The following is a 23397-nucleotide window of genomic DNA, read 5'->3' as shown; positions in this document are numbered from 1 at the left end:
AAAAAAAAAAAAAAAAAAAACTCTCTAACCCTCTAATTAATCCAATTCAAAATTTCAAAATTAGATGAATTTTATCTATGAGTAGTTCATAAGATAAATTGAAGCAAAATTAATAGTGTTCTTATGCTATTGATATTGGTATAATTAAACACAATTGTTCTAACTATAAATATATTAATTTTATCTGAGTTAATTAACTTCTAAATAATTAATGATTACTACAAAAAAATGACTTAATTTAATTAATTAACGTAATCACAGAAGATTCTGAACACAAAATTAGCTAAAATTAATTAAATATAATCCTAAATTTAGAAAAAATCAGTACTCACCAGCTAAATTTAGAGAAAGAAAAATCAAAATTTTATTTAAAAAAAATTACCGGTACAGAATTCTCCAACTTTAACTATATTAACGGTAATGTCGGAAATTAGTTAAAATGTTCAACTATAAAAACAGTCGATTGTTGAACAGAAGAAATCAAGCAATTCTTCAGCTTCCAATTTCCCATTTCCCATTAGCCAACAAAAAAAAGAAAAAAAGAAAAAGAAGTGGAATAAAAGATTAAACATGGCATATGACCGCGGTGGATGCAAGAACAAAATCGCTACCTTTATGCTGTTATCTCTGTTTCTAGCCGCCATGGCGGTGGCGGCCGACAATGTCAACGACAATGCTAGTGGTGGCAGCACAGCGGGGGACGTTGTGTCCACCGCAGCGGTTAAGTCTCTGTGTCAACCGACATCTTATCGCGAAACCTGCGAGAAAGTTCTGGTGAATGCAACCGGCGACTCAAAAGACCCACGAGACTTGATCAAGGCAGGATTCCATTATGCCGTTGATCAACTCAAATTGGCCATTGCAAATTCCCCCACTTTGAAAGAATCAGCTACTGACCCAATGGCTAAGCAAGCGGTTGATGCGTGCGAAGAGCTCATTGATCATGCAGTTGACGATCTTTTAACGTCATTTGATAAAGTCACCGATAGTTTTACTGTGAATAGAATCGATAATTATATTGAGACTCTTAGGCTTTGGTTGAGTGGCGCATTGACGTATCAAGAAACTTGTTTGGATGGCTTCAAGAATGTCCCTGGTGATACTGGGGAAAAGATGACCAATTTGTTGAAGACGTCTAGAGAAATAACCATCAATGGGTTGTCGATGGTGGGTGAGGTTACAGCCATTGTGACCTCTTTGTGGCGTGCATTGGGGCTTCAATCATTTGGGCGACAACTCCGAGTAGACGAGTACGATGAGGAAGAGCCATCATGGGTCGATGATAGGCGGGGGCTACTCCAAGCCACTGGCGCTAACGTTAACGCCGATCTGGTAGTGGCTAAAGATGGAAGTGGAAAGTATACGACAATCACTGAAGCTCTTCAAGAGGTCCCGAAGTTTAGCAATAAAACCTTTATTATTTATGTTAAGGAAGGAGTTTATGAAGAGCAAGTATTGGTTGACAAATCCATGACCTATGTCATGATGATTGGAGATGGCATGGATAAGACCAAGATCACTGGTAGCAAGAATTTCAAGGATGGAGTAAACACATTCAAAACTGCTACCGTTGGTAAGTAAGCGTTTAGTTTATGATCACATTCTTGTGAATTCAACCAAGTGATAACATGTTTTCATATTCTTAACAGCGGTGGATGGGGTCAACTTCATTGGAAAAGACTTATGGTTCGAGAATTCGGCTGGGGCTGAAAAACATCAGGCCGTGGCACTTCGAGTTCAATCCGACATGTCCATCTTCTACAATTGTAGAATGGATGGCTATCAAGATACTCTCTACGCCCACACTCATCGTCAATTCTACCGAGATTGCATCATCACTGGCACCATCGACTTCATCTTTGGCAACGCTGCTGTCGTGTTCCAGAATTGTAAGATCTTAGTGAGGAAGCCATTAGAGAATCAACAATGCATTGTCACTGCCCAAGGCCGAACCGAGAGGAAAGAGCCCACCGGTATCGTACTCCAGAACTGCGTCATCTCTTCCGACCCTGAGTACTTTCCTGTTCGCCATATCAGCAAGTCCTACCTCGGCCGTCCATGGAAGGAATACTCAAGAACCATCATCATGCAATGCCAAATCGATGACTTGATACAGCCTGAAGGGTGGCTTCCATGGGAAGCCGATTTTGGTCTCAAGACTCTGTTTTACTCAGAGTTCGAAAATAGGGGACCTGGTGCAGCAACGCAGAATCGAGTTAAGTGGAGGGGAATTAAACAAATCTCAGCAAAGCACGCCCTTGACTTCACCCCTGCATTCTTTATTCATGGTAATAGTTGGATCAAGCGCACTGGAGTACCATATAGTCCGGGCATGATGGTAGTGTAAAACTATTTAATCTATGGCTATTTAGTCCTAGAATTTAGGAGTGGAATTTTTTATAATAACATTGATCTCTTATTGAGAAAATAATTCATTAATAAAATATAATTTTTTGGTTATTTTAATAATATTTATTACTATAAAATATAATTTTAGTCGTATTTTTAATTATACTGTTCGTTTATTTTAATTTTTGTAAAAAAAAAAAAAAAACCATTTATAGGGTGTGGAAACCTTCTCCTAGTAGCCTTTGAGGAGAAGTCGGAAAAGAAGGCCAAAGAGGACAATATCTGGGTCGTTACAAATGGTATCAGAGCTAGACATCGGGCGATGTGCCAGCCTTCTTGTTGTTTCCCAAAGGGAGTAGACATGAGGTGGTGTGCCAGTAAGGACTCTAGGCTCCAAAGGGAGGTGGATTTGTGGGCGATCCCATATCGATTGGAGTGCCAGCGAGGACGCTGGGCCACGAAGGAGGGTGGATTGTGATGTCCCACATTGGTTGGGCCCCGTGGTTTGCTTCGAAACAAAACAATTAGAATTAGGCTCGTTGAACTGGAATGTGTATTATCCATATAGGGGATCTTTCAATGTAGAAGATCCGTCAGACCTAAGACGAAGAGAAGCGTCTATCTATTTTATTTAGTTATTTAGTTAAACAAATGATTCGTGATAGCAACTTTTATTTAGTTATTCAGTTATTGTAACAGATAGCAACAAACATTTCATTCGGGAAAAGCCATCTTTTTCTCAACAATGTCTTTATCATTTGATCCAGTTGATAGGAATAGATTTGATAAATACTGATAACTCTCGGTAGAAATAAAAAATGGTTATAAATTTCAAAATATAAAAAAAAAATATAATTTTAATCACTTATGAGTTTTCAAACATATAAAAAAAATTTAATCTTAACCAACAAATATAATCTTAACAAAAATTTCGATTTCAAAATAACAAGATTTCGATTTCAAAATAACAAGATTTCGATTTCAAAATAACAAGATTTTTATATTTTAGTTTTGATCCTTGGTTCATAACTATTTACATTTGTTTTTTATTGATTATGTATCGACATAGTAGCATTTGTGATGTTGGATATCACAATCAAACAATTATCTCACTTGCAAACATATCTGGACGAGATTAAATATATGACGAGGTTATTCGATATTGTAATAATAGTTGATCAATAAGAAGAATATCGGGGTCTTCAAGAATGTATCACGTTGGGAATTCCAACTATTTGTTTAATCGGATTGAAGCTATAGCATCATCATTCGTTAGAATCGAAATATCTGCGAGAGCCGAGTCACATATGTCAATATGACATTCAAAGTATTAAAAAAAGACATGACATTCAAAGTGTTCAATAAAGATGTTACCTCAAAGTGTCAAGTATCTAAGAATTGAAACACTTTGACCTATGTTAAGGTCTTATGGAGTTGAGCAATGATTTCTCTATAATCAGCTTTTTTTTCAACTTATGGTAGCTAACATGTCCCACTCTTGCATGCCATAGATCTGTCGTCTCATTCTTTCGGGTTTTGTGAACATAGGCAGACTCTATAAACAGACTCCACTCTTCGTCCTTCTATTGTCTTTCCTATTATCTTAACGATAGACTTTACATCTTCTGGCCCAAACAAGACGTAGTTTCTGATGTTGTTAGTTGTCACTTACGACAAGTTCTCCTTTATACTCGGTACATGATACACTTTAAGACCTTTGTTAAGGTCGTATCGAGTTGAGACATTCCGATTCCGAGTTGAAATCTAGGTGAAAGGATTAAAAAATCATGAGGCCCTCCACCAATGGGAATATCCCGTGAATGTCGGGATATGACCCCTTACATGAATTGACCCATGTCACTAAAATATGAAGCCCTAAAGCCACGAGAAGAGAGAGAATGCAAACTTCTCGAGCATTGTCCTTTGCACAAAATAATCGTTTAAGGACCACCAAGTTATATCAATTTCTTTCATTCACTCGATTTCATTCTAAATAATATCAATATATGAAAGATAGCTAAAAATATATATTTCTAAATAAAAAATATATATAGTACCTCTTTTATTTTTATTTCATCCAAAGTTTTGTCGACCTTTCAATAAATCGTACGTAAAATTATTGATTTTATTTGAAAACACAAAATCTTTTTGAAGCAAAAAAAAATAGAAACAACAAAAATCAATATTTTATTTAATTCAAAATCATCCAAATAAATTATTCTTTCTTACTAAATAACGCATAATATTCTCGAACACGAAAAAATTAAAATAGCTTGTAAATAATTCACATAAGAGTGAATTTTATTAAAATCAATAACTAAAGAAATAACTATAAGTGGCACATCTAAACCCTAAATCCTAAACATTCCTAAAAAAGAGTCTGACAAAACAAAATCCTTTGAACATAGCTCAAAGACAAGACCTAAATGCCACTGAATCTGCTGCAGCTACATATTTACATCCTATGAACAAAGCTAAAACCTAAGACCAACCGATTCCATCGTCGCCCCCATCCGTTCTTCCCTCCATCGCTCGCGTTCTTCGTTCGTTCTTTCATTCATAGTGTTCTTCCCCTCGATTATCTACAGTCACATTCATATAAGAATCATAATCGAGAAACGATACATCATTTTTCGAACTAAAAAAGTAGAGAGAGTTAGTAAAGATGGCGGCTACCATAAATTTGTGGCAATGTAGAAGCATAGTAGTCTACTAGATGAGTAGCGGGTGGATATAACATGGATTGAACAGCTTGATCAAAATCTTGCACCTGCTCAATACAACAAACGATTCGTAGGAATCGAATCGAATCAAATCATATATAAACAATCTTAAATATACCAACCTGCAACTCGTTTTGGAAATTGAAATTCAGAGGATAATCGAACTGCAAAGAATCAGGATAGGTTCCAAGAGCATAGATATTGTTGATATCATGAAATTGAACATCATCCAATTGGTAATTCATGTTATAATCAAGAATGTTTGGGAGAGCACCATTGGAGTAATTATTGATACTCGAACCTCCAAAAGTGTTACCCATCATAGGATGAAAGCTATTACCATTGCCATTGCCATAACCATAACCATTGCCATTGCCATAACCATTGCCATCAATGTTAGATATCACTAATTGATGATAAGATAGCATTGGAGGAGTAAAATTGTCAACCATAACAGGGAAACATGAAGCTGTATTTGATGATTGCCCTCCAAAAGGGTCAAAGACATTCATCGTATTTGAATAGGGAAGATCGTTCCACGGGTCGAACGAAGATGGCATCAACACTATGTCTTGTTCTATAAGATGGGTATCATCAAATTGAGAAAAGACTTGATTTTGCATTGGTTCTTGAAGAGTATGGGTTTGGAGAGGTGGTTGTGCATTAGGGTTTATGGAAATTGAATGGCTTTGGTGAGGAAGAACGGCATTAGGGCAAGTGGAAATGGCTGTGTTATTGAGAATTTGATGGATATTGGATTCTTCATTGATCTGTTTGCGAGGTACTGATTTGGTGGAGGGTTTTGATAACTTTTCCTGTTCTTTGTTGTTCGACTGTTTAAGATATAATCGATGTTTCTGCACCGAAAAGTTACGTTAGATCAAATAATTCACAAGAACAAAAACAAAAATAGAAAGAAAGACAAAAAAAACTTACTTGAAGATGGCTCGCAACGTTTTCTCGCGTAACGAATGGAAATTTCCGTCTCATCTCCCCCAAAATCTTCTTCGGAACCCGCTCTGCAATTAGGGTTTAGGGTTAATAATTTGCCATTAGGGTTTAGGATAAATTTAAGAACTTACTCTCGTTCGGAAATTGGTTATAATATTCAAGAAAACATTGATGAAGCTCGGGCGTCCATATGAGACGTTCCTTCTTCTCTCCATTCCGACGATGATAATAACCATTCTTCTTCTTGGAAGATTTAGCGTTCAAAGAACTGTTTCTTCTGGTCCGATCATCGATTACGGGCAAGATTCCGACTCGTCCATCGACATCGCCGGAGGAATGGGGAACGCCAACCGGGTTTACATCCGTGGAGACAAAGGAAGGGTTGTCCTTTGATGGTTGAACAATATAATCAGCGCCGCCGCCATGAACATCAAACCCATCGGAGGGGACATCATCGGAGAAATCAGGAAGAATCATCACTGCATAAAGAAACAAATAAGAACAAAAACTCATAATTAAGTGGAAAAATAAGAAGTTCTGAGAGATTGAGGTTAGAGCACCGCCCGCCGCCAGCCGCCAAGATGAGTATTGAGAGTCAAGATGGAATGTAAATACCAAATTTCAACCCCTTCGAATAGGCTTTTATAAACGACCCTAAAAAAAATCCTAATTTTAAGGAATTTAAACCTTCTGTACTATTTTCCTGTTACTAATTAAATGAACTCTAAATTTAATTTAATATTTTAATTTTAAATTTAACTCATCTTTTAAAGAATTTAAAGATATTTTTACCGTTAATTTTGAATAAATAAAAAATAAAATATTACGTTTTCGAAGCCAAATCTTTTATGTCAATTTTGTTACTAATTAGAATAATTTGAAAAACAATATTTATTAAAAAATTTAGAATTGGTACATGGTTTAATAAAACATAAAACCTAGTAAATAGCTGATAATAGTTTTATTAAATAAATTTTAAAAAAAATTAAAAATTAAAAATTTTTAAAATAGGAGAGAATATAGCAACAATTCTAGAGACAAAAAGATATTCAAAATTAAAGGGCTAAACTTGTAATTTACGAATATCAATAAAAACTTAAAAATTAATAAAATAATACATTTTTCAAATCGGAGATATCGTTCAAATAAGAAAAGCTTATATTATATATATACGCTCGTGGTTTCACCGAAAAAATGAGTTGAAAAATTTCGAAGTTGTTTGACTTTTTTGTAGTATCAGATGTCAATGGTCAATGACTTCCCCAAATTGCTTGACCAATCGGCTACCGATGACCCAACACTCCAAGATGTTTGTAAGTTCATTCCAAATTTTACTCAAATTTCATGTTTTTTTTTTTCCCTTTATTGAGTTCTTTTTATCTCTTATTCGAGGTTCGCTAGATATTAATTCTGGCAACTTGGAGATCGCCCCCCTCCATGAATTCGCCGGAGGAGGGGGTTCCTCAGCCACGTGCGGTGGAGAAGTAGAAACCACTCATTTTGAGTCTGAACGTTCAAAGAAGATCGAACGACGAGAAGAATTCAGAAAACGACGATTTATTTGGACGGATGAACTCCATGGAATATTTGTTCACGCTTTCAATACTTTAGACCGTAAGTGCCCTGATGACACTCAACAACATTAACTAGCTCAAGCTAGTTCAAACCTCGACTAATTCATTATTTGATTAATGTAGAAGCAGTTCCAAGGAAGATTTTAGAGTTTATGAGAAATTTTGGCGTTCGACATATCACTAGAGCCATTATTGCTAGCCACCTTCAGGTATGTATAGATATAGATATAGATTCGAATTATTTGAGTTAATTTTGAAGCTAATGTATAATTATAAGTGCAGAAGTATCGGTTGCATCTTAAAAGATATGATCTTAAGGTTGATAAATCTTTTAAAGACGACGACGTAAGTTCATGTCCTTCATCAGATATCCTACAGGAAGCCCTGGAACGGGAGGAACATCCTCAGCCTGTAATGGAAGCATCAAGACAAGCATCGAATCTCCAACCCGACATGTTATTTTTGAAGTGTTGTGAGACACAAGAACGTGTTTTCGATACAAACCCATGGTTGAATCAGGAAGCCCTGGAACGGGAGGAACATCCTCGCCCTGTAACGGAAGCATCAGGACAAGCATTGGATCTTCAACCCAACACGTTATTTTCGGAGTGTTATCAGACACAAGAACATGTTTTTGATCCAAACTCATGGTCGAATCGGGAAGCCCTGGAACAGGAGGAACATCCTCGACATGTAATGGAAGCATTAGGACAAGCATCGGATCTCCAACCCAACACGTTATTTTCGGAGTGTTATCAGACACAAGAGCATGTTTTCAATCAAAACCCATGGTCGAATCAGGAAGCCCTAGAACGGGAGGAACATCCTCGGCCTGCAACGGAAGCATCAGGACAAGCATCGGATCTCCAACCCAACACCACGTTATTTTCGGAGTGTTATCAGACACAAGAACATGTTTTCAATCCAAACCCATGGTCGAATCAAGAAACCCTGGAACGGGAGGAACATCCTCGGCCTATAATGGAAGCATCAGGACAAGCATCAGATCTCCAACCCAACACGTCATTTTTGGAGTGTTATCAGACTAATGGAAGCATCAGGACAAGCATCAGATCTCCAACCCAACACGTCATTTTTGGAGTGTTATCAGACACAAGAACGCATCAGGACAAGCATCAGATCTCCAACCCAACACGTCATTTTTGGAGTGTTATCAGACACAAGAACATGTTTTCAATCCAAATCCATGGTCGAATCAGGAAGCCCTGGAATGGGAGGAACATCCTCGGCATGTAATGGAAGCATCAGATCTCCAACCCAACATGTTATTTTCGGAGTGTTATCAGACACAAGAACATGTTTTCAATCCAAATCCATGGTCGAATCAAGAAACCCTGGAACGGGAGGAACATCCTCGGCCTGTAATGGAAGCATCAGGACAAGCATCAGATCTCCAACCCAACACGTCATTTTTGGAGTGTTATCAGACACAAGAACATGTTTTCAATCCAAATCCATGGTCGAATCAGGAAGCCCTGGAATGGGAGGAACATCCTCAGCATGTAATGGAAGCATCAGATCTCCAACCCAACATGTTATTTTCAGAGTGTTATCAGACACAAGAACATGTTTTCAATCCAAACCCTTGGTCGAATCAGGAAGCCCTGGAATGGGAGGAACATCCTTGGCATGTAATGGAAACATCAGGACAAGCATCAGATCTCCAACCCAACACGTTATTTTCGGAGTGTTATCAGACACAAGAACATGTTTTCAATCCAAACCCATGGTCGAATCAAGAAACCCTGGAACGGGAGGAACATCCTCGGCCTGTAATGGAAGCATCAGGACAAGCATCAGATCTCCAACCCAACACGTCATTTTTGGAGTGTTATCAGACACAAGAACATGTTTTCAATCCAAATCCATGGTCGAATCAGGAAGCCCTGGAATGGGAGGAACATCCTCAGCATGTAATGGAAGCATCAGATCTCCAACCCAACATGTTATTTTCAGAGTGTTATCAGACACAAGAACATGTTTTCAATCCAAACCCTTGGTCGAATCAGGAAGCCCTGGAATGGGAGGAACATCCTTGGCATGTAATGGAAACATCAGGACAAGCATCAGATCTCCAACCCAACACGTTATTTTCGGAGTGTTATCAGACACAAGAACATGTTTTCAATCCAAACCCATGGTCGAATCAAGAAGCCCTGGAACGGGAGGAACATCCTCGGCCTGTAATGGAAGCATCAGGACAAGCATCAGATCTCCAACCCAACACGTTATTTTCGGAGTGTTATCAGACACAAGAACATGTTTTCAATCCAAACCCTTGGTCGAATCAGGAAGCCTTGGAATGGGAGGAACATCCTCGGCCTATAACGGAAGCATCAAGACAAGCATCGAATCTCCCCAGCACGTTATTTTCAGAGTGTTATCAAACACAAGAACATGTTTTCAATCCAAACTCATGGTCGAGTCAGGAAGCCCTAGAACGGGAGGAACATCCTCGGCCTGTAATGGAATCATCAGGACAAGCATCGAATCTCCAACCCAACACGTTATTTTCAGAGTATTATCAGACACAAGAACATATTTTCGATCCAAACCCATAGCCGAATCAGTTAGCTAACGATGTTTCTAGGTACAACAACACTTTTGTGGGTATGGAAAATATTGTAATGCATGATTATCTTTGTCACAAGCGCTTTTGAGAGAGTACAAAGAGACTTACAAAGGATCACAAGTAGAGGGGGAAACTATAGAGGTAAATACATTTTAAAAATTGGTTTTATTGTCATTAATTTATTAATTAGTATTTATAATGATAATTAACTATTTTGTTATGTTGTTGTAGGATGGGCACTTTCAGGAATCCTCCCCTCAGTGATTTTGAAGGTTTAGGTATTTATTTATTATTCACCATTTGGGGTTGAATTTTCATACAATTAAATGTTCTTAATATTATTATTTATAGTCTATATAACAAAAATATATCATATAATAAATTTTGTCGACAAAATATCTCGTCCATTTAAATGTGGAAGTAGGTATTTAAACGTTAAGATTAAAGGTTAAATGAATATAGTTAAATATTATAAAATATATTATGATATTATTAGCGTAATTTTGAATAGTACTGTATCCATGTTAAATAAGATTATTAGTGTAATTTTGAATAGTACTGTATCGATGTTAAACAAGATTATTAGTATAATTTTGAATAGTACCGATGTTAACGCCTCAAATTTATAATATCATTAAGATTATTAGTGTAATTTTGAATGGTACAGTATCGACTTTAAATCACTCAAATGTATCGATGTTAAACACAGTATCGACTTTAAACCGCTCAAATGTATCGCTGTTAAACAGTCTATCGATGGTGATAAACCGTCTCAAATTTATAATTTTATATATCAATTTTAAAGGTAGGGTTGATTTCGAATATAAATCGTTGAATTTTGAAATTTAAATTTGGGTGATTTACAGGAGGAGATCTCGCAAACTGTTCCAAATTTCTGATTTTTTTTTTTTAAATTATAACTAAATTTCAAATCTCAGTTTTGATTTTTTTTTTAAAAAAAATTATATAAAAAAAATTATTCGATTTTTTTATTAAAAAAATTAAAAAAGATTTTTTTTATTAAAAAAACTAAAAATAACTCAGTATACTCTTATTGATTCGATTTTTAATATTTTTAATATTCAACATTTTTTTTAGAAAAAAATCTGTATTAATCGAATTGTGAGACGTTTGTTAATCAAGAGTCTACAAATCAGAATGTACGAGTCGAATTGTGGGATGTTTGTTAACCGAGAGTCTATATCAACTTGTTTAGACCTTTATTGTAGGTCGAGTTTTAGTTTATCTTGATTTATTCCTATGTTTTTAATTTATTTTATGTTAGAAAATACTCGTACTTGTTAGGAACACAGAGACAAAACTGGAAAGATCAGATCAATCGGAACGAATCTCACATTCTATCGAAGAATTAAATAGAAAACTGTAAAGATCAGATAAATTGAACAATGAAATTGACTCTTATACAGTATTACAGAATACATCGAAAACAAATCAAATCCCACCAAATCTGGTAATACGGAATTCAGTTTAATTCAAATAACTAAATCAAATCTAAATCAATTACTCCATTTAAAAAAAATTCTTTTTTAAAGTTATTTTTAAGTTTTATAAAATGCATACTTATAAAAAAAATATTCTATCTTTGAAAAATATTTCAAAACTATTATTTAAATAAAAATAAAATTAATTGAACAGTCGTGGAATGGGCTTCTCATAATTGGGCCTGTGAGCGGACTAGGCTTCTCATAATTGGGCCTGAATGGGCTCATACTTAATATATTACCTTTTTTCTTTTTTAATATATAATTTAATTTAATTCTCATACTAAAAAAGTAATTTCAAGCCATTTTTATTTTTCTTTCTGAAATTCTCATATTTTTTTATCAACAAAATATATTTAATTCATCAATAACATAAATGTCATCCAATTCTTTAAAGTTTAAAATTTATTAAACTCTCTAAAATTTCGAAATTTAACTTTAATTTTTTTATTAATTATTTAACAAATAAATATAAATTTAAAAATAATAATTTTGAAGTTGTTAAAAATACTAAAATAAAAAGAACTAAATGTTAATAAATACATAATTTAAAATTGAAATTATATAGATAAACGTGTCGAAGAAAACTAAATTAAATGTTTGTTTTTTATTTTGTTTTTTTAGATTTCTTTTATGAAAAGGTTGTAAGACGGCAAACAATACGAAAAGACAATAATAACCCCGCTACTTTTTCCCCAACAATATATCACGGGAGATTTTCAGTAATGTTCTGATGAGGGCAAAAAGGGGAATAGGAGTCCTAATCCATAATCGGCGGTCCCTGGTTGTTTGACGGTAAAACGCGGGAGTTTCTTTCTTGGTCATCTCAGAGTCAGAAATCGTGTTCGCTAAGGGATCACCAGCCAAATCTCGTTGACCTTATAACTCCTCAATCGCGAGCGAGAGCTACTTAATTTCTTCGTCTTTTCTTCAAGAACCACGAACGGTGCCGCTTAAGAGATTTCGGCGAAGGGTGTTGAAGAATTCATCCACGTTTCGTACGGTTTCTGACCCCTGAATCGAATTCGTGTTGGGGTTTTTTTTTTTTGAATTTGAGAATGGAAAGTGAAGCTTATAGCTATGGATTCTCTGATTCTGCTGTTGCTGATGCTTTGAGGAACTCTCAGTTAAAATCCCAGTCGCGTTAGTCTTTTCTCGATCTTAATTTACTCATTTTCTGTGGTTTAGGTTTTGTTTTTGGGGGTTTTTGGTTTGAATGAATTCTGTTTGGTTTTGTAGATTTTTATTTTGATTACGAGGAAGTGGATGGGGATGATGATTTGAATTCGGAATATCCTTGCCCGTTTTGTCCTGAGGAATTTGATTTGGTTGAGTTATGCTGCCATATTGATGACGAACATCCCGTAGAAGCCAAGTTTGGAGTAAGAAAATCTCTTAACTTCTTCTATTTTTTAGTAAGAGATTAGAAATATTTCCCTTGATATGTGGTATCAACCAAAAACTTGCTTGCATTTTCTGACCCTCGAGATTTGGGTCAGTTCATAGTTCTTACAGAGTTCTTATTTTGATTGTCTTCTTTGAGTGAGTTTGAACTTCAAGTTCAAGGCATTGTCCTGTTGTTTGTTAACGTTTAGTGCTTTTGATCTTATTGTGCAAGTTTTTCATTTCAAGTTTTTGTTGAAACTTGTTTCATGACTATAAGAAGCCCCTTTCTGATCTATCCTCTTACTCGTTGTTATAGACTTTATCATCATTAACCCACCTACTAATATCAGATGTTGGTACTGCTCTGTTGCCTAATGTATTGTTCTATTGGACTTGACCTGGAAAATTAGATTGCTATGGTTGTCTGTAGCTCGGATAACGTGGTAACGTGGTGGTATTTTCCTTTAGATTTTATTTTTCCTCCCATGGATGTTATACTTGTGTGCTCGTCTTGCCTCCGCTCAAGAATGTTCGTGAATGATTATTATGTCGGTGTCAGCGTTGAAAGTTTAAAGATCTTTTTGGGGAGTAGATTTTTTGTTAGGATCGCACAACAACGCACACACTCGATCTAGATGAACACGAAAAACAAGAAAGAAAAAAAGTAAGGAGGAATATTGGCTAAAGGATTTGTATTGATGACTTTAGGTATGTACTTGAAGTCATCAATCTAATCCTTTAGCCAATATTCCTCCTTGCATTTTCTCTCTCCCATGTTCTTTGTGCTCATCTAGATCGAGTGTGAACATTGTTGTGCGATCCTAACATTTTCTGCATGCTTTTATGATCTTTCTATACCATCTTTTGAAATTTGTTCGTCTTTTTTGTGGTTTTTTATGCATTTGGTTTCATGCATTTTCAGATATGTCCTATTTGTTCTACAAGCGTGGGAGAGAATATGGTTGGACATATAACGATGCAACATGGAGATATATTTAATATATCCTTTTCTTTCATTGTTTCGATATAGTTAAGTTTCCCCAATTTTGTAAAGCTCTCAGATGTTTTTCCTTTGTATGTTGTTTGGTTTCTTGTTTATATCCGAATCCATACGTTCTTTTCCTTAACTTGAGATTACAGTCAACAAAGATTGAAATTTGATAAAGACGATTTCCCTCAAAGTCTTTCTTTCGAGAGGAAAGAGTTACTAGATGATCATGTAAGAACTCTTTCTGGGTTTTCTTCTCTGCATTCCACCTCCAAGATGGCACCTGATCCATTGCTGTCATTTTTATGCAATGCACCTGTCATCAATGAGTCTGAAACTGTTCGCCCCGGACCTTCAGGTGTAGAAAAAATGGAGGAAAAAGATTTAGACGATACACTGTCGGAAAGGTAAGCACAGAAATATGCTTCTCGATGCCTCTTATATTAAAAGATGATGTGTTTGATCTGATTTGAAACTTACACACTTTGTACCTGCATCTGTTCATCATAATTATGATTTTTTCTGCTTCTTAGGCATGCATTTTGGTTTGTTATTTAAAATGTTTTTTGTATAAGCTCAGAGATGTCCTGCTTCTCCTACGAGCTTAAATAACCCTGAGTTACTGTTGTGAGTGTCACAATATGTTTAAGGATATTATAAACTTACGCACTTCGTCGATCGTGCAGCTAATGACGAATAGTTCAAAGATATGTCAGGAGTTATAGGCTTAAATATTTAGTTCCACTCGCTTTCTAAACTCATGGTTCGAGCTACGTTCCAGTTTTATTTTGGTTTCCATTTTCCTTTTAGGGTCATACAGGGTCATTGTAGCTTTGGAGTTATACTGTCATTGAACTGTAAAATGATCCTGTTTCAGTTTCATGCCTTTATATTCGAATCGAGTTGTTTGTGTTGGTCGAGTTATTTTTGCTCTCCTTACTGTCATTTCATTCGTAGCAACTCTTGTAACTTCTGTGATGGAGATGCCTCATATCCTAAAACTCATCCTCTCCAACCTAATGACGTTAAATATGCATATGTAGGGATGTCGGGTTACCTTCTCTACCAGACACGAACCAAGAAGAGAAGACTCGGAGATCGGACTTCGTACGGGGGCTAGTTTTCTCTGTCATCTTAGTCGACAATTTATAATAGACATCACAAAGGCAGAAGAAGAGGGATGCTATATCATATTTGTAGGAAATGGTATTATGATTAGTGTTTATTTCAACCTCCATATTACTGTAATGGGAACACGACGTAGGAATATATGAATTTGGCTTCGTAAATATGGTTAGAAAGTGTAAGCATTATGTCTCTTGTGCTAGGTTCCAAGTGTCTGGTGTTCTCAGCAACAGTTGTGTTATACCTAATTTCTGTATCGTCCACGTGGGGTTGGTCTCCATTGTAAAGGTTCTTCAACTAGCTTTACCTCATTCAAGAAAAGAGCTACCGAAGAACCTGTAAGTCATCCTAAGATAAGATCTGATAGGTGAAAGAGGTAAGAGAAGTCGAGTTGGAGAGGTGAAGGAGTAAGTAGCTCGAGGGTTTTAGAGACTTTTCTCTCGACTTTAACGACGACAAAAACTTTCGGAGTTAAATCTTTACCTGCTAGGCAAGAGTATAGCAAGTTTAACAATAATGACATTTGTCGATATGCCACTGTTTGTTTACTGAGATCATCATAGACTATTAATGCTTGTATTCCATTATCGCGGAAATATTCCCTCATGGCTCACCCAGAATATGGGGTCAGAAATTGAAGAGGAGCAAGATTCGAAGCGAGCGTGAAAGAGAGATTTATCCTTTAGCATTGTTGTGTCACGATATACATCGTTTTCGAGAAACAATCTCTTTCATCAAAAACTAAGATCGTACGTGATGCACATTTTGCAAGTAACGTTCAATTATGAACTATAAAGCTGCATCGAATGAGGATACTAAGAGTGAAATGCGACAATTAAACAAGCAGCAGCAAAAAAAAAAATAATAATAATTGTATTTATGATGTAATATCTCATAAATAAATAAACAAATAAAAGTGGTTGGATTCAAGCAGAAGCGTAGAATCTAGTGGAGATGAGGGCAATCCTATCCCGGTTTACAAAATCCGGTTGGGGCCAGTTCTAACCCGGGTCAAAATCTTACTCCAGCTAGGGTTTTCCCGAAATCCACAAACCAGTTTCTCATCGGCTTATCCAGGAAAATCTCATCCCCAAAATTCCCATTCCTCTCCAACACTTACCGAAGCTCCATCATCGGCTCTCACTCTCGAGGTGCGTTTCCATTCATTCCATCAACACAATTCATCTTCGCTATTAGATTCTTTGATTTTGCTTGTTCATTTATGTCTTCGATTGAAGTCAATTGAATTCTGTTGTCGATTTTGCTTTCCTTCGAGTATTGGAATGATGGCATGACTTTTTGATTCTCTCTCTGCTCTTCCATGGAGCTTTGAAGTTGCATAATCGAGTTATTTACCCTTGTGGACTGGCTTCCTCTTGGATTGCTCTGTTCGAAGGAGATTTCAATGATTTTGAGGAATTTATGGGAAACATAAGGAAGTATGAACAGTCCAGTGTTAATTTTTTGCTGTATCCTTCACTATTTCCCACTCTAAATCAGAAGTAATATACCAGTTCTTTGTGAGTTTGAGTGTAGAACCAATATCAAATTGTTATGGAAAAACTTATTACTATTGAAGTTATTTTAGAACCAATATGCTTAAAGATACTGTTTGAATGTAAGTTATTGTAATTGCAAGTAGATCATGTGTTTGAGTTATGTACATTAGACTGATGCCTTGCTACAATGATAGCAGTATGGGTGTCCAGACACGGAATAGTAACGATCGGCTTAGAACAGTTTGGACGCCTGAAATGGATAGATATTTCATAGACCTTATGCTGGAACAAGTTAACAAAGGGAACAGATTTGACGAGCATTTGTTCAGTAAACGAGCGTGGAGATTTATGATCTCTCTGTTCAATGCAAAATTCAAATTCGAGTATGAAAAGGATGTTTTGAAGAATCGACATAAAACGTTGAGGAATCTGTACAAAGCTGTGAAGAATCTCCTTGATCAGAGGGGTTTCAGCTGGGACGAAGTGCGGCAAATGGTGACTGCTGAGAATCATGTCTGGGATGAATATGTTAAGGTTTTGATGATGAATTCAGCAAATTTGTAGAAAGCATTTCTATATTTCTTTATTTTGTTTTCTTCTTTCTTACCTAAAGTTCGAAGAATTTAAATATCTTGTTCCCAGGAACACCCCGAGGCACGATCTTTTAGAATTAAGAGCATCCCATATTACAATGATCTGTGTATAATATATGGAGGCGCGACAGTCGGACAAAAAGGTAATCATCTTTACTTAGACAATATTATAGCACACAATTATTTTGTTGTTCTGCTTGTTAATTATGGGTCATCAGGGATTTATTCGCAGGAGTCGTCTCATTCTGGTGATAATGAGACGATGTATACAAAGCCGCTGGGGACAGCCAGTGAGGGAGATGTTGAAGTACTTAATGGAATCATGATCGGTGAAGACTATAAAATTTCTGTGTCTGGAGATGTTGATGAGCTACCACAAATGTCAAATACAGCAACCACAGCCATTTCTCGTTCCCGAACGTATTGGCAGCCTCCTATGGACAGATTCTTCATAGACCTTATGTTGGAGCAAGTGCAGAAAGGCAACCAAATAGATGGGATTTTTCGGAAACACTCGTGGGCTGAGATGATTGCATCATTCAATGCTAAGTTTGGTTTCCATTATGATGTGGATGTGTTGAAGAATAGGTACAAAACTCTGAGGAGACAGTATAATGTTATAAAGAATCTATTAGACTTGGACGGATTTCTCTGGGACGAGACACGTCAAATGATTACCGCAGACGATTACATTTGGCAAGACTATATCAAGGTAAGCGAACTACACATTAGCTCAGCAATTCTATTTTTATTTGCCTGCGGACTTTGTTGTTTGTTGTTCATAGATTTGCACATGAACATGTTGGCTGCGGTTGATCATACTGAACTTTTGCTCATTGAATTTGAACATAAAAGAACTGTTGTGGGGTTTTGAAGGTAACCATATTATGTAGATTAGTTTTCACCAAAAACTGCCTGCTCAAGCCCACCACTGGCAGATATTCTCCTCTTTAGGCCTTTTCTTTCGGGCTTCCCCTTGAAGTTTTTAAAATGCGTCTGCTAGGGGAGGTTTCCACACCCTTATAAAGAATATTTTGTTTCGTCCTCCTCCCCAACCGATGTGAGATCTCACAATCTACCCGTTTCGAGGTCCAGCGTCCTCGCTGGCACTCATTATCTTCTCCAATCGATGTGGGACCCTCCAATCCACTCCCTTCGGGACCCAACGTCCTTGCTGGCACATTGCCTTGTGTCCATCCCCCCTCGAGGCTTAGCCTCCTTGCTGGCACATCGCCCGATCCAATCCCACCACTAGCAGATATTGTTCTCTTTGGGCTTCCCCTTAAGGTTTTTAAAATGCATCTGCTAGAGAGACGTTTCCACACCCTTATAAAGAATGCTTTGTTTTCCTCCCCAACCGATGTGGGATCTCACAATCCACTTGGTAGAGGTTTCGATTTCTCCAATCGAGGACGCTGGGCGCTGAAGAGGGGTGGATTGTGAGATCCCACATCGGTTGGAGAGGAGAATAAAACATTTTTTATAAGGGCGTGAAAACCTCTCCCTAGCAGACGCGTTTTAAAACCTTGAAGGAAAGCCAAAAAAGGAAAGTCCAAAGAGGACAGTATCTGTTAGCGGTGGGCTTGGGCCGTTACACAGTCAGCATAAGTAAAGTCTTTAACTATAGTTGTGGGAGAATTCATTCTAAAGCCATGTCATTATGATACGATGTAGTAGTTATAAAAGTGGACCCAAATTCAGTATTTTGTGCTGTTTAGAATATTAGCATAGTTCTTAACTAGTTTTGTTGCTGAATGGTAGGCACATACAGACGCTCGACAATTCATGACACGGCCAGTGCCATATTATAAGGATCTGTGTGTGATCTGCGATCCGAGTTTTGACGAAAGAGAGTGCTCTCCAGGACAAGGTATAGAGCAGCACCACGACGCCGAGGACGGAAAACTTTCAATAGGTTTCCAGTCTCCTATTACATCAGTTTCAAGTGAAGAACAAGCAAGTGAGAAGGAATCAACACATTTAGGTCCAAAGAACAAGAGGGAATTAGAAAGCATGTCTAGTTTCGATCATAACAAGAAGCTAAGAGGTGAAGATGAGAGCATGGCGAGTGCCCTTCGAGAGATGGCAAGCTTCGTTTCTTCCTTATCAGACAAGAAGAAAAACGACGATAACTCGAGTTCCATCTCGATTGAGACAGTAATTGAAGCTATCCAAGCATTGCCAAACATGGATGAGGACCTTGTATTGGATGCTTGTGATCTCCTTGAGGATGAAAAGAAGGCAAAAACGTTTATCGCATTGGATGTCAAATTACGACGAAAGTGGTTGATACGAAAACTTCGACCCGAGGGGGCGTAAGTTCTTTTAGTTCTTTTATACTTCATTTATTTTCTTATAGAGAGCGAGGACTTGTCGGAAAATTTTGAAATGTTATGTATAATATTAGATTTTTGAGCGTGAAGTCTAAGTGTACACCACAAATGCTTAGATTAAATAAAAGATTTTTGGTGTTTATAAGAATTATGCAATGGTCAGTCAATTGTGTTCATCTCTTTCGGTTGATTTAGTTTATACAAATAAATAGTTATAATTCCCTAAATACGACAATAAAATAAAATAACACGAAAGCATATATAAAAAGAATTTAATATGTGTGGTACTTAGAGACCAAAATGGAATTGAATGGCTGAAATCAGATTTCATTTCAGGACCCATTTGCGGCGAGTCGTCTCGTCGGGCCGCAACCGGGTGAGGTTTTTTCGGCTGAACGACGACAACGAGATTAGCGAAGAAACCAGAGGGCCCCCATAAATTTGTTCCTCTTTTTGTTTAATCTCTCGCAATTTCTGATCCACGAATGAATATCCTTCAGTTTCGTATGAATATCCACTTCTACTTCTTCTCAGTTTCCGATTACTTTCCTTCTCTTTAACGAATACAAGAGTCCCCGCACCAATCGACTTGACTTTCCTCTCTTCTTGTTCTGGCCATGCGACTCTGGTTTTTCGAGATCCGCCTCTCGAAAGAGGGTTATTTTGGTGATTTTTGCGCTCAAATCACTGTTTATTCTTCTGGGTATTTGATTAAATACTGCCATGGCTACCGACTCTCATTCCCCTACTCCGAGGGCTCTTCTCTGTAATGCTGGAGCTGGTGCCGCTGCTGGTATTTGCATCCCTTTGATTCTTTTTCTTTTCGATTGAGATGCTTATCTATATTTGGGTGTAAATTTTGTGGGATATGAAACTGGAAGATTTAGTTGTTGCTTGAGATTCATACTTCTTGAATACACTATCACCTAGTTTGTTAGATGATTAAGCATTTGATTCTTGGCTTGAGAGAACTTTTTGAACTGGATTCTGGATTCTGTTGTAGGAGTTCTTGCTGCTACGTTTGTGTGCCCTTTGGATGTTATTAAGACTAGATTTCAGGTTCATGGACTGCCAAACATTGGAAAAGGTATGACCATAATTGTCTTAGTTATCGTGCATTGATGACTTGTGATGCATTTTTAATGAATTTGTTCTGTTTTATCTGTACAGGGAGTCTCATACTTGGTAGTCTGAAACAAATTGCTCATGCGGAGGGGCTGCGTGGAATGTATAGAGGACTCTCACCTACTGTGCTTGCACTACTTCCTAACTGGGCTGTAAGTCCTGAATCTTGTTTATATCCAAAATCTCTTGAAACTTGGATTTTAAAACAATATTAGCTGCTTCAATGTTGTCTATTGTGTTTGCATTACCTCCTTATCGGTGTAGTAAACCTTCAAACGAATACTACCTCGATATTGTCTTCTTTGGGCTTTCCCCTTTCGGGCTTCCCCTCAAGGTTTTAAAACGTGTCTGCTAGGGAGAGGTTTCCACACCCTTATAAAGAATGCTTCATTCCCCGCTTCAATATCTTTCATATTAACCAATATTTTCCATTGGCAGGTTTATTTCACAATCTATGAACAGCTTAAATGTTTTCTTGGCTCTGATGGTTAGTTTGATCATTTACTTTCGTTTCTTTCAATTAATGACGTTTATCATTTTGCATCGATATTCACATGGTATGCGTTCTGTATCTATTTTCATGGTATATGTGCAGATGAAAGGCATCAGCTTTCAATAGGTGCTAATATGTTGGCTGCATCTGGTGCTGGGGCTGCTACAGCTATTGCAACTAATCCTCTATGGGTTGTTAAGACCAGACTTCAGGTGAGGATTTCAAGCTCATATTCTTAATTAATTTATTAATAAGGTTTAGGCCCTTAGCCATTGAGAAATCTGAAAGATAGCTTACCGAAATCTTGTAGTTTCCTTATCGGAAGCAGTTCTCTTATCAAAGGGATGGTATCGAAAAAGATTAAACCCATCATGAGAGAGTTGTTCAATCCTTGCCCCTTGAACATGTTGTATAAGGAGTATTTATTGCGTTTTGTAAGGACCGAAAGACATCAGAGCGCTTGAAGAAGTAAATCCCGAACCGATCTAATAAATGCTTAACTGGCATTCCTCCAAATTGTTACGTAGGATTCATCTTCGTCTTTGTGGATTGAGAGGCATGGGGGGTGAAACACAGAGAACGAAGCGGTCATTGAGGTGTCCATTGAATTGTTGCATGAGTTTTGTTAACAATGTTTTTTTATTATGCCTAACGTGACCTTATGTGAGATCTCACATCGATTGGAGATAGGAACGAGTGCCAGCAAGGACGCTGAGCCCCGAAGGGAGGTGGATTGTGAGATCCCACGTCGATTGAAGAGAGGAACGAGTGTCAGCGAGGACGCGGACCCTGAAGAGAGGTGGACTGTGAGATCTCATATCGGTTGGGGAGGAGAACGAAACATTCTTTATAAGGGTGTGGAAACCTCTCCCTAGCATACACATTTTAAAAACCTTGAGGGAAAGCTTACAGAGAACCGTTACTTCTGCATACTTTTTACTGATTAAGCTTTTATTAGATATTTCAAATGAATCGGGTTCGTTTAACTCGTCCAGTTATGACTACTTGGAATAGACGCAGGGAATGAAGTCTGGTGTCCTACCGTATAGAAACACAGTTTCTGCCTTGAAGAGAATAGCCTATGAAGAAGGCATCCGTGGATTGTACAGGTTCCCTATTTCTTATCATGTTTCCATCTGATCTATGTATCTTATATGGAGAAAATGACTATAATGATCATTAGCTCAACTGTAACACTGGTGTTCCACAGTGGTCTTGTGCCTGCTCTGGCTGGTGTAAGTCACGTCGCGATCCAGTTTCCGACATACGAGAAAATAAAAAGCTATTTGGCTAGCAGAGGTAACTATTTGATAACCCATTTGATATCTCCTTCAGGGAAAAGCTAGTACTAAACTTACATTGTGATATCATAGATAATACGACGACGGATAAACTCTCCGCTCGTGACGTTGCAGTCGCCTCATCTGTCTCCAAGATATTCGCGTCCACATTGACTTATCCACATGAGGTGGGATTTTTTCTCCTTTTCTCCTGCATATTATCCAGATCAAGAACATATACTTTTCTGATTGAGATGAACTCATCTGGGTTTGAAACATCCAAGATCCTACCATGACATTGCACTCTTTCTTGCAGGTTGTACGTTCCAGGCTTCAGGAACAAGGGTTCCACTCCGAGAAGCGTTATTCGGGCGTAACCGATTGCGTAAAGAAAGTGTTTCAGCAAGATGGTCTCCCCGGTTTCTATCGAGGGTGCGCGGCCAACCTTCTTAGGACGACGCCTGCAGCTGCCATCACATTTACCAGCTTTGAAATGATCCACCGTTCTCTTCTCAACTTATTTCCTTCTGATCCACACCAACACACATTATGAAGACGGGTAATGTTCACAATTCTTTGGGGACACACTAGTATTGCCATTACTGTCTCAGTAAAGCTTCAACATGGAATGTCCTTTTTGTTGAGAAGCAACCAGTCTCTCACTCACTATAACATTATAAGCTATGGGTTTAACTAATATCTCTTACCATGCTCATTTCCTCTAGTTACTATTGTCCATTAAGGACGACGTGTACACCAAGTTATCACAAAATGGCAACTTCTCGATCATAATTGTACGATGTTGAACATGTTCGGTATCCATCCATTAGCCAATTAGATAAGACATTGATTACTTGAACTAAAAAACTCAAAAGTTAGTAGC

At 37.3% G+C, this 23397-nt stretch overlaps 5 protein-coding genes across 6 annotated transcripts; 4 read left to right on the top strand and 1 right to left on the bottom strand.

The window, feature by feature from the left end:
* Positions 1–570: 570 nt before the first annotated feature.
* On the top strand, positions 571–2433 carry LOC111461148 (pectinesterase-like). The gene is made up of 2 exons (XM_023104646.1): positions 571–1573; positions 1650–2433. The coding sequence occupies exons 1-2, from the start codon at positions 571–573 to the stop codon at positions 2345–2347; spliced, it is 1701 nt and encodes a 566-aa protein (XP_022960414.1). The 3' UTR covers positions 2348–2433.
* Positions 2434–4785: 2352 nt separating this feature from the next.
* LOC111461147 (putative two-component response regulator ARR13) lies at positions 4786–6500 on the bottom strand. The gene is made up of 5 exons (XM_023104645.1): positions 6155–6500; positions 6009–6091; positions 5195–5929; positions 5026–5119; positions 4786–4931 (listed from the first exon to the last, which is right to left on the bottom strand). Exons 1-5 carry the CDS (start codon positions 6498–6500, stop codon positions 4903–4905), a joined length of 1287 nt encoding a protein of 428 aa, XP_022960413.1. The 3' UTR covers positions 4786–4902.
* A 5957-nt stretch (positions 6501–12457) lies between these two features.
* LOC111460730 (protein DEHYDRATION-INDUCED 19-like) lies at positions 12458–15386 on the top strand. The gene is made up of 5 exons (XM_023103985.1): positions 12458–12835; positions 12932–13074; positions 14001–14078; positions 14217–14473; positions 15110–15386. The coding sequence occupies exons 1-5, from the start codon at positions 12751–12753 to the stop codon at positions 15216–15218; spliced, it is 672 nt and encodes a 223-aa protein (XP_022959753.1). The 5' UTR covers positions 12458–12750; the 3' UTR covers positions 15219–15386.
* An 807-nt stretch (positions 15387–16193) lies between these two features.
* Positions 16194–20072, top strand: LOC111460726 (L10-interacting MYB domain-containing protein). Of its 2 annotated transcripts, XM_023103980.1 has the most exons (7): positions 16194–16342; positions 16527–16630; positions 16888–17224; positions 17333–17426; positions 17502–17995; positions 19045–19598; positions 19953–20072. In XM_023103980.1, exons 2-7 carry the CDS (start codon positions 16614–16616, stop codon positions 20053–20055), a joined length of 1599 nt encoding a protein of 532 aa, XP_022959748.1. In that variant the 5' UTR covers positions 16194–16342; positions 16527–16613; the 3' UTR covers positions 20056–20072. The 2 variants fall into 2 exon arrangements, with proteins under 2 accessions (XP_022959748.1, XP_022959749.1); XM_023103981.1 differs by lacking the exon at positions 16527–16630 and having other exon boundaries at positions 16196–16342.
* A 199-nt stretch (positions 20073–20271) lies between these two features.
* Positions 20272–23306, top strand: LOC111460729 (nicotinamide adenine dinucleotide transporter 1, chloroplastic-like). The gene is made up of 9 exons (XM_023103984.1): positions 20272–20409; positions 20620–20703; positions 20787–20893; positions 21180–21228; positions 21337–21446; positions 22249–22343; positions 22445–22533; positions 22608–22702; positions 22831–23306. Exons 1-9 carry the CDS (start codon positions 20340–20342, stop codon positions 23065–23067), a joined length of 936 nt encoding a protein of 311 aa, XP_022959752.1. The 5' UTR covers positions 20272–20339; the 3' UTR covers positions 23068–23306.
* The last annotated feature ends 91 nt before the right edge of the window (positions 23307–23397 follow it).

The sequence above is a fragment of the Cucurbita moschata genome, unplaced genomic scaffold (genome assembly GCF_002738365.1).
Source record: "Cucurbita moschata cultivar Rifu unplaced genomic scaffold, Cmos_1.0 Cmo_Scf00024, whole genome shotgun sequence".
NCBI lineage: Eukaryota > Viridiplantae > Streptophyta > Magnoliopsida > Cucurbitales > Cucurbitaceae > Cucurbita > Cucurbita moschata.
Note: the sequence above shows the minus strand (reverse complement) of the source record. Positions and strands in the feature narration are given on the sequence as shown.

Excerpts from the sequence above, each read along its gene's own strand:
- LOC111460730 (XM_023103985.1), top strand. The coding sequence starts at position 12,751 with ATGGAAAGTGAAGCTTATAGCTATGGATTCTCTGATTCTGCTGTTGCT. Across the intron at positions 14,079-14,216 it reads AACATGGAGATATATTTAAT|AGTCAACAAAGATTGAAATT; the intron begins ATATCCTTTTCT and ends ACTTGAGATTAC. Across the intron at positions 14,474-15,109 it reads GACGATACACTGTCGGAAAG|GGATGTCGGGTTACCTTCTC; the intron begins GTAAGCACAGAA and ends ATGCATATGTAG.
- LOC111460726 (XM_023103980.1), top strand. Across the intron at positions 17,225-17,332 it reads TCTGGGATGAATATGTTAAG|GAACACCCCGAGGCACGATC; the intron begins GTTTTGATGATG and ends TCTTGTTCCCAG. Across the intron at positions 17,996-19,044 it reads TTTGGCAAGACTATATCAAG|GCACATACAGACGCTCGACA; the intron begins GTAAGCGAACTA and ends GCTGAATGGTAG.
- LOC111461148 (XM_023104646.1), top strand. The coding sequence starts at position 571 with ATGGCATATGACCGCGGTGGATGCAAGAACAAAATCGCTACCTTTATG. Across the intron at positions 1,574-1,649 it reads ATTCAAAACTGCTACCGTTG|CGGTGGATGGGGTCAACTTC; the intron begins GTAAGTAAGCGT and ends TATTCTTAACAG.
- LOC111460729 (XM_023103984.1), top strand. The coding sequence starts at position 20,340 with ATGGCTACCGACTCTCATTCCCCTACTCCGAGGGCTCTTCTCTGTAAT. Across the intron at positions 20,704-20,786 it reads ACTGCCAAACATTGGAAAAG|GGAGTCTCATACTTGGTAGT; the intron begins GTATGACCATAA and ends TTATCTGTACAG. Across the intron at positions 22,703-22,830 it reads CATTGACTTATCCACATGAG|GTTGTACGTTCCAGGCTTCA; the intron begins GTGGGATTTTTT and ends TCTTTCTTGCAG.
- LOC111461147 (XM_023104645.1), bottom strand. The coding sequence starts at position 6,500 with ATGATTCTTCCTGATTTCTCCGATGATGTCCCCTCCGATGGGTTTGAT. Across the intron at positions 6,092-6,154 it reads TAACCAATTTCCGAACGAGA|AGCGGGTTCCGAAGAAGATT; the intron begins GTAAGTTCTTAA and ends CCCTAATTGCAG. Across the intron at positions 5,930-6,008 it reads ACGTTGCGAGCCATCTTCAA|AAACATCGATTATATCTTAA; the intron begins GTAAGTTTTTTT and ends TTTTCGGTGCAG.